Source organism: Nicotiana tomentosiformis, chromosome 8 (assembly GCF_000390325.3).
Source record: "Nicotiana tomentosiformis chromosome 8, ASM39032v3, whole genome shotgun sequence".
Taxonomy (NCBI): Eukaryota; Viridiplantae; Streptophyta; class Magnoliopsida; order Solanales; family Solanaceae; genus Nicotiana; species Nicotiana tomentosiformis.
This window is the reverse complement of record NC_090819.1, coordinates 110813453-110823715: the sequence shown is the minus strand read 5'-3', so window position 1 is coordinate 110823715 and position 10263 is coordinate 110813453. Positions and strand designations below refer to the sequence as shown.

Sequence of the window (10263 nt, the reverse complement as noted above, 5' to 3'; positions counted from 1 at the left end):
AGATTGAAGCCCATAAACTTATAAGTCATATATGAGGAAACCCAACCTGGGGACTAGAGATCCTATAACCAGGTTCAATGGGAAGAACGAATAATATGGTGACTTGTTATGAAATGCACTATTATATTTATTATTACTTTTGTCCCTATGGTGTGAGTGCATTTATCCTGTAACGTTTTGCGAGGTTGAGTTTTATTAACTCTTAATAAAAATCTGTAGCTCGTATGAGTGAGGTAGTAGGCCGCTTCCTATGAAAATTGGGCTTATTCTAAAAAACACTCATGAAAATCTGGATAGCACAAGGCCGTAATTGGCTAGCTAATAAAACTCATGCCAACATCTTGATTATTATGTGTAAGCAATGATACTTTATTTCCCTTAAGCAGTCATAGTTCAAGTCTAAGACCACTACGACTCTAGAGTAAAGATTACTGTTTTACTAAGTGGAGATTCAATGCACAGCACACCTTCATTAAGCATACTAGTCTCCTTTCAACTGGTAAACTCCCTTATTTTAATATTAAAATAAGTGGGAAAATGTTGGTGTTGGTGCATTTTAATATTAAAATTATAATATTAAATTGCATTATTTCTTGTGAGATAATGGTTATAAATTGACAAGAAAGTGATCATTATTTAGATGTAACTCTTGAAACTATTAATGCCATGATCTACCACTAACTACCAACTAAAGATTAAATTTTATAACAACCAACCATGTTCTACAATTTATTATCCCACTACTTTGTTATTTCTTCTTGTGATGACCCGACAGGTCATCTTATATTTTAGAACCTGATTCTGTATTTCGAGGTCTCAAAAATCTTATTTTAACCTTTTTCGATTTGCGTGCGCAGTCCGGGTATTCTTCCGGAAGGCTTATATGTTAAAAACTAATAAAAATAAGAATTTTGCCTTAGAAATTTATTTAAGTTGACTTCGGTCAACGTTTTAAGCAAACAGACCCGGATCTATATTTTGACGGTCCCGGTAGGTCCGTACCGTAATTTGGGACCTGAGCGTATGCCCGATATCGAATTCCGAGGTCCCTAACTCGAGATATGGAATTTTGATAAAAAATTAAAAGTTTGAAAGTTTAATAATTTTTAGAATTTACTGATGTTTGGTCTTGTCGATACCGGTTCCATATTTTGGTTCCGGAGCCTGGTACATGTCCATTATTATATTTATGACTTGTCTGTGAAATTTGGTGAGAAACGGAGTTGATTTGACGTGATTCGGATGTTCGGTTGTGAAAATAGAAGTTTTAAAGTTTTCTTGAACATTTCATTTGATTTGGTGTCCGATTCGTAGTTCTAGGCGTTATTTTGGTGTTTTGTTCGAGCGAGCGAGTTTGTGTGAGATTTTTGGACTTGTGTGCATAATTGGTTTGGAGCCCCGAGGACTCGGGTGAGTTTCAGATAGGCTACAGAAGCTTTTTGCACTTAGAGATCTGGTTTTTTTGTGCTTCAATTGTTATCTGATGTGTTCTTCTTCGCGTTCGCGAAGGTACTCTCGCGAACGCGAAGAGTAAACTGGGGCAGGGTGATTTTCTTTATCGCGAACGCGGTAGCTGGGTTGCGAACGTGAAGCAATGTGGGCTTTACCCTTCGCGAGCGCGGAGCTTTAGTGACCTGGGAGATGGGTCATTCATTCTTCTACGCGAACACGAGCATGGGCTCATGAACGCGAAGGCCAGGGGGGAGCAGCCTTCGCGAACACGAAATCCACTCGGGCTGCTGCTCATCGCGAACCGGCAGACCCTTCGCGAACGCGAAAAAGGCCTGACGCCCAGACCTTAAAATAGAACCAAAACGGAAATTTACCCATTTTTCATAAACTCTCCATTAGAGCTCAGCCTAGGTGCAATTTTGAAGAGAAAACTCAACATTAATTCATAGGTTTGTACTCTTTAACTCATTTTCTTCCATTTCTATCATCACCCATTAAATTTCTAGCCCTAATCTTTTTTCTTTTACGGTAGAAAACTAGGGATCTAGGAAGAATTGAGGGTTTTTGCAAATTAGGGATTTAGACCTCAATTTGGGGTAAGATTCTGAAACTAATTACATAATCGGGCTCGAGGGTGAATGGATGAATGGATTTTGATCCGAACCTCGAATTTTGACCAAGCAGACCCAAGGTCAATTTTTGACTTTTTGGGTAAAAGTTTGGGGAATCTAAATTTATGCATTGTAATTGATTTTTTTAGCAATATTTGATATTATTGAGTCATTTGTGAATAGATACGAGTAGTTTGGAGATGGATTCTAGAGGAAAAATAGTAATTGAGCATTGACTAGCCTTTGGAGAGGTAAGTGTTATGGTTAAACTTGACTTGAGGGAATATGACTTGTTTGTCTATTTACTATATGTTTAAATGTTGGGGAACAACGTATATGTGAGGTGACGAGTACTTATGCGTTGTAGTCGAGTTAAAGTATGCGGGCGGGGCTTGGTTTCTTGCAATTATAACTTCCTTTGTTCATGTTATCCATGTTTAGACTAGTATTGTTAAATTGATCGTTCTTATCATATTTACGGATCTTCTGGTGATAATTGAGTATTGATTCTGAAGTTGAGGTTGATAATGTGGAACCAAATGTTGAAGTAAGGCTTGTACTTGTTATTCTATCTCCCTGTTGTTATTTGTTCATTGCATTATGGTAAGGGAGAGAGTTAATGCACGAAGGGTGATGCCGTGCCATATTATGAGTGTTAATGCACGAAGGGTGATGCCGTGCCATATTGTGAGTGTTAATGCACGAAGGGTGATGCCTTGCCATGTTATGAGAGTTAATACACGAAGGGTGATATCATGCCGTTTCTATTGATTTTATGGTGAGGTTGAGAGTAAAAACACGAAGGGTGATGCCGTGCATTTTTCCTTTACTGTGTTTACTTGTTCTTATTGGTTCATAGTATATTGGCTGTTCAAGTTACCATTTATTCCCCTCAGCATGTTTCCCCTCCCAATAGTACATGTTTAGCTATTATTTGTACATATTGCACAGGTTTGTTATGTAGGTATCTTGTCATAGCCTCGTCACTATTTCGTCGAGGTTAGGCTCGACACTTACCAGTACATGGGGTCGGTTGTACTGATACTGCACTATGCACTTTCTGTGCAGATTTTGGTATTGGTCCCAGTTGCTCGAGAGGCATAGCAGCTCGGACTGGTTTATCGGAGATTCAAGGTAGATCTGTTGGCGTTCGCAGACCTTGAAATCCCCGTCTATCTTTTCAGTTCTTTTCTTTTACTGTTTCTTTCGTTCAAACAGTTGTATTTCTTTCAGACTTTTACTTGTAGTAAATTCTAGAAGTTCGTGAATTGTGACTCCAGATCCGGGTGGTAGTAATTAATGAAGTTTTTATATTATTCCGCACTCGCTATATTTCATTTTAGCTTATTTGTTGTTATTTACTGAATTGAATAAGGATTGGCTTAATAATTCTCTAACGACGGCTTGCCTAGCAAGTGGAATGTTAGGCGTCATCACGGTCCCGACGATGGGAATTCCGGGTAGTGACACTTTTATGGAAGAAATTTTACACCTATAAATAGTGATATTTCTTCCTTGTGTTGTAGATGAAAAAATATTGCAGTGTGCATGAAAAAAGTGAAATTAGTATAGTGAAAAAAAGAGAGTTAAGAGAAGGAGAAAATTTAAATCTCCAACTTATTCTCTACAAAAAAGAATAATTTTTTGTTGAAGGAAGGTGTTCATTTTGATGGAACTTTGGACTGAACAACTTGTCCAGAGTTTGTTGGAGTCATACGACGTTGTCGGGCTGTTGTATCATGGAGGGGATAAGTCAATGTTAGGTGTTGTCCTAATTTATTACCATATTTGATTTTTCTATCTCTTGAAGGAAAGGGCAACATATTTACCATAATTGGGTTTTCCTTCTCGTAGAAGGAAATTATAAATCTTCCATATTGGCTAGTCCTTTTTCTTTTTCTTGTAGGGAAAGGTTTTAGACCTCTATAAATTGAGGATCCTTCCTTTTCATTCATTAGCATCCACAATGTAGCCATATGGGGTTTGAGAGTCGTGTTTAGAGGTTGAACTTTACGGGACAAGTGTTAGTGTGTCACTTGTATTTGCCTCTTCGTGAGGTTGTTCTCTCGATATTTTGTACTCTCTTTTAATATAGTGGATTGCTCATCTCCGCCGTGGACGTAGGTCAATTGACCGAACCACGTTAAATGTTTGTGTCTCTTTTGTTAGATTTCTCTTTTACTTTCTGATTTATCGTCGTTCAAAGTTTGTTTTACCCTCTCCCGCATGACACTTAATTATTTCGGTCCTAACAGTCAAGAGTATTACTGCTGGATCAGTGAAGATACTACCACAGTGAACTTGAATCTCCTTAAATAGCGAATTATCTGTGCCTCAACCAGAAGAATATTTATTTATTTTTCTCAATCTTATTTTTCAACTGTAATTAATTGTATTTTTACCAACAAATAATAATCCACATCCTGCACTAAATAACTTCTTTAATTAATAATCTATCTTAAATTCCAGCTGATCAAGATACAGATTGTGCATATCGTTAACTACAGTTAATCTTTCCTCTTACTTCTTTCCCTTTCTAGCCATTTTGCGGTGCCTTTAGCCTCGGCATATCTTTCAACCAAAGAGAATTTTTAAGAAAACATTCGTAATGATAACTAGAGAATAAATTATATTTAAAAGGCTAATATGGAGACAACAAAAGTGATTAATGCGAGTAACCTTGCTTTTTCTCCAAAAGTTTATTAACTTGACTCTACTTACAAGAAGGAGCACACTTTATATACATTATACAAATTACATCAGTTCTAGATGCTTAATGGAATTTACTTGGAAGACATTCAGATACAGACACAACTATTACTTCTAAAAAATCAACTTACTGCACTTTAATCAAGTTTTGTTAGCCCTAATGAGCAAAACAGAAAAAGTGACAAATTAAGCTAGCGTTTGACCATAGATTCCCAAATTTGTTTTGAAAAATCTGATTTAGGTGAAGTTTGGTTTGAAGATGAAAATGTGTTTGGACATGATTTTTCAAAACATATTTCACTTTTTATTTGAAAAAACACGAAACATTACTCATACCCACAAGTTCTAAAAACTATCACAAATACCCAATAATATCATTATCACAAACCATAACCCTGAACTTAAATAAGTTTGGTACAAAATTATTATTTTTATAATGAACTATATAAATCATTAATTACAGTGAAATCCCATTAGAAAATTACGGCTCCTAATTAAGAAGAAAAAGTTAACTGATATGAGTGTTCAGAAAGCCATTTAGCCTACAAATCAGAAGCAAAAGTAAGATACACAAAGGATTGAGCTGATAAGGGAGCATATTCATCAAATATTTAGTTGGTCATAATAAATGTGGGCTCTTTTATAAATTATAAAAGTTTGGGGTAATATTTAAAAAAATTTAAAAATGTAACAATCATGTTTTGGCCCAAAAATTGGTGATTTTGGGATTTGGGATTTGGGATTTTGCCAAAATGTGAGTAAAATTTATGGCCAAACATGTGTTTGCCAAATAAATTCCAAATTTATTTTGACAAAACTCATGCCAAACGGGTCCTAAGTGTCAACGAGCAATTTTCGGTATTGTTGTTGTGTAGCCAAGTTGTTGCTCCATCTCCCAACTCGGTTTTGGTGCGATTCCATTATGCTTTGGAACATAATCCTACATATATAATTAATTCATCCAACATGTTAACAAAGCGCAATACTATATATATACAAATTTTAAACTTCTTTTTAGTTATTAATATATTACGTGAACTCGGTTACAAATATAAAAGGTTAATATATAATTATAAATCAATACGTGTAGTTCTTTTTTTTATACTTTATTTATAGTGTATTTTGAAAATTCATGCACATGAAACATTCGCCTTCATGTCAAAAAGTAACAGTAAAGAAACTCTATCTTGCTAATGTGTTAATGAAAAGTGGGGCATGTGTGTGTAATTATTGATGAGAAACCGATCTACTGTATTATTAGATGTATATATATAAAAAGAAAAAGTCGAATTTAGAATTTAAATTTTGTGGGTTTAATTTTAATTTTTTTTTTATCGAAATTATATATTTTTAAGGTTTTGAGTTTATAGTTACTATTTGTATAGTAATTTTATTTAAATTTTGTGCATGAATTTATGCTCTGTATAAAAAAATATATAGAATTCAAATGATGATGATTTGGAGGAAGGTGAAGTACCTCAAGTTTGGACATGAGTTCGCGAGCAGTGGGGGCAGAAACAATAATGTGATGGGCAGAGGGCGTGATGAAACCTTCTTCTACTGCTTTGTCTATGAAACACAACAAAGAGTTGTAGTAGCCTTCCACATTTAGCAGACCTACCTGCACGTAGTATAACCAATAACTTCCCATTAGCGCGCAATTATAATATCAAATGGCCGGGTTGGGCTGATTTTCGGCGGTCAAAATGAGTTGAGTCAATAAATGAGCTTGTTATTATTGATCCGCTTAAAAGTTATTTGGGTTGAAATGAGTTGGGTCAAGATGAATTAATATTAGGGTCATAACCCAATCCGTCCAACCCTTATCAAGTTTTAATTAATGTGTATTATTTTCTAATGAATTGTTTAATTATCAATTAAGACTTTTTTCTTTTGTTATGGTCATATAGGGGTGACAAACAGGCGGGTCGGATCGGATATGGTACGAGTCGGAAACAGATAAACTATCCGACCCGACTCATATTTAACACGGATAAAAAACGGGTTAACCAGCGGATAATATGAATATGATCACTTTTGAAAAAATTCCTAACCTCCCAAATTTGAGGAACCCCCTATTTGAGGCTTTACAAATGTAAAAGTTAAACCCATTAGTTATCCATTGGTTATCTATTTTCTAAATGGATAATATGGTTCTTATCCATATTTGATCCGTTTTTAAATAGTTCATTATCCAACTCATATTTTAGTGGATAGTATGGGTGGATAACTGTTGTCTTTTATCCATTTTGCCATCACTAGTCATATATAACATATCAAATAATAAAGGAATTATTTTAAAAATATTTTAGTAAAATTACTCATAGATCCAATTTGGCAAAAAACCAACCCAACTTTAAATTGACTGAGATGTGTTGAGTCAAGGTGTACTGAATTCAACAAACGGTGAGCGTGTTGGGTGAGTCAAATGGGTTTGGCTCAAATTGACAACCCTTGAATCAACTGAATTTCACATTGCTTTTCGCTTCCTATGTACATATCACAAAAAAAAAAAAAAAAAAAACATGTACTGTAATAATATTAATTACACTCATTTTAGATTGTTATTCCTTTTAGAAGTTTGACTCTAGACTCTAAGTTTGCATTTTGCTCAGATTAATACTCCTTTTAGAAGCAGCTAGCTTCAACTTTTATTGTGGCGTAATAAAAATCAAGTTCGACTAGCACAGTATTAAAAAGAAAAAAAGACTTTATGATCTAAGATAAGTCATAAATATTAATACGACTATAAATTATATGAGTTGCACGATTTTAATGTCACATTATTATTCAATTGAAGAAAAAAGAAAAGGATAAGTGTATGATTAAAGATTGTACTGGCTTATCATGAATGCCCAACTGTGCCCAAGTGATGACCTCTAAGAGTTCCTCTAATGTTCCATAGCCACCTGCAATCACAAAAAGAAATAAGGAGATTAGAATTAATTAGTTGTTCCCCAATTAGCAAACTTATAACTTGAAGAAGTTAATTAATCACTGTAACTGACAAGGCAGTTTTTGAGTAGTTAACATTGGGGTTGTCCACTTAAGAAATTGATTGCTGCGAAAGCAACTAGTTGTAAAAGATCCGATCATTGTTTTATTTTGTAATTATTTTCTAATTCAGATCCATAGTACAAAGTGGAGCATTTTTGTGCGGATATATTTCAGTAATTATATGTACAACACAATATCAGATTATATGTACAACACAATATCAGATTATATGTACAACAATGTAAATATTTTTTACGGTATAGTTTAATCTGGACATTAAGTCAGCTTCAATTGTCATCATGCAATATATACATATATGTATACTCTTTTTCAATAGTGTTACCTGGCAAAGCTATGAATGCATCAGCTTGCCTAGCCATTTCAGCCTTTCTTTGGTGCATACTAGATACAGCCCTCACCTCTCCAATTTTCTCTCCAGTAATCTGTAAAAAATGATAGTGTTAAACACACTTAGAAAAGTCAATTCCTAACTTAAAATCTCTTATTTTGAAGGACGAGAAGCCGGATACTTCCTCCCTTCTCTTTTACCAGTCCGGTATTGACTTAATGACCTTTATTAGTAGTAATTAAAATTCTACCAAAAAGCAATAATTGGAAGTATGAGTAGTTAACAATAAAGGTAACAATGGAAGAAAATAATCTATTCTTTTCATTTGCTAAGCTGGACAAGTAAAAAATTATATTTTAATATACTAAACTAGTAAAAGAGAATGGAGGGAACGTTTGATAAATAAAATATATATACGGAGAGAGATATTTTAAATAAGAATTATCTAATCATAATTACAAAAGCAGATACCTCTCTGGGCATGAGACATTTAGGAATCACACTGCCAAGTGCCAAGAGAAAAAAAACAAACAGCAATATTAGTACTATAAACAGTTGCAAGAAAAAAAGGTCTAATATACAATAAATAATAGCAGCTTAAAAAGAGAAATTTGGTACCCTAACACGTGGCGGCCACCATTAAAAACAGCTTTAGCAATCAAACCCATCAAGCCAACACTCCCACCTCCATACACCAAGTCAATGTTCCTTTCAACCTGTCATTTTATTTCAGGAAAAATAAAATTTACCAAAAAATGATTACTTGTATTAGTATGTACGAACAAAACTGCACGCTAATCTTACATATAACCACTAATTGTGATAATCTTGTAACAGCTAATTTATCCACCGTACTTAATCCAACAAAAAAAGATAAAGAAAAAAAATGGAATGGCACTATTTGTGATCCCAAATGAATCTTGATCTAAACATATTTACTGGTCCTTTTGTTTTGGATTATGTTTTCTTGTGTTACCTCGCGAATCTCTTCATACTCAATGGTACAGTTCATAAAACAACACGTACAGTACGTATGCCGAATTACGCTGTGTACATAAGGTTACTACACGAATTACAAAACTCGTCTCTTGTTCCATTATAGAAATATTTGTCCTCCCATGCACTCGAAGTCTCAGAATTCAGATGGATTCAATATAACTCAGAATTACGTAATACCACTTCATATATTGTTAATTCTTTTCTGACAATACGTCATGGGAATATTTAAAAAATTATTAATATATACAGTCAAGTCAATGTAAAGAATATTTTACATTATCAAGTACGTCACCTTTAAAGCAGAAAGAAAAAGGATAGAGTGGAAGTGATAATATATACCAGTTGGTTGCCAAGTTGAATAGCAGCAAGTTGGTAAGTAGGTTTGTTGCCAGGGCTGCTGCCGCAGAAAACACATATGCGCTTGAATTTTGAAGGCTTTATAATTGGCTGAGGAGGAAGAAGAAGAAGTTGAGGATAATATTTGTGATTATTGTTATTTCCCATAACATGAAATTCTGAATATCAAACTCCTTCCCTACTCTTGTGTCAAGCTTCTTGTGACTCTTAATCTTAATTCACTAACTCTTTCTGCTTCTGCGTCAGAGACAAAGAGAGTTTGGCTGGTAATAGCTGTGGTCAGTTTAGAGAAAGTCAACAAGTTTCCGTTTTTTCTTTAAAAAAAAAAGGTCTTGGAATTGACAGGGAGAGAGAGGATATATAGCCAAAGGGGAATTTGAGCTCGGAATATGCGAGAAGCTCTCATTGGTTCCTTTTTATAATGAATATTCCACTTCGGAAAAATACACTTGGCCATTTTTCTCATAAAGTAGTTCCCATTTGTTTTTTCTGTAGAATCTTCAAAATACTAAAGAAAAACAAAATGAAAAATATAGATTTACAAATAATGCTTTTTGAAGCTACTACGATCTTACAATTATATTTCGAGTGGAATACTTATACTCTATATGGAATGAATTCATCTAGTTTTTTTCTCCACAACCAAATCTGTCCAACTTGAGCATTGAAAGGTTATTTTCGGTCTAAAGCGAAAGAAGATGCAAGAAAAGATGGGTGGGAGTTATAAGCAACACCTTTTCGTGTTTATTTCTTTCTTTCCTTTTCTTCTCTTTCTTTATCACGTAATTA

At 34.3% G+C, this 10263-nt stretch overlaps 1 protein-coding gene across 1 annotated transcript; it reads right to left on the bottom strand.

The window, feature by feature from the left end:
* Positions 1-5232: 5232 nt before the first annotated feature.
* Positions 5233-9827, bottom strand: LOC104101866 (cytokinin riboside 5'-monophosphate phosphoribohydrolase LOG1-like). Its single transcript, XM_009609399.4, has 7 exons — positions 9457-9827; positions 8737-8834; positions 8590-8620; positions 8113-8212; positions 7611-7681; positions 6250-6393; positions 5233-5712 (listed from the first exon to the last, which is right to left on the bottom strand). Exons 1-7 carry the CDS (start codon positions 9619-9621, stop codon positions 5614-5616), a joined length of 708 nt encoding a protein of 235 aa, XP_009607694.1. The 5' UTR covers positions 9622-9827; the 3' UTR covers positions 5233-5613.
* Positions 9828-10263: the final 436 nt, after the last annotated feature.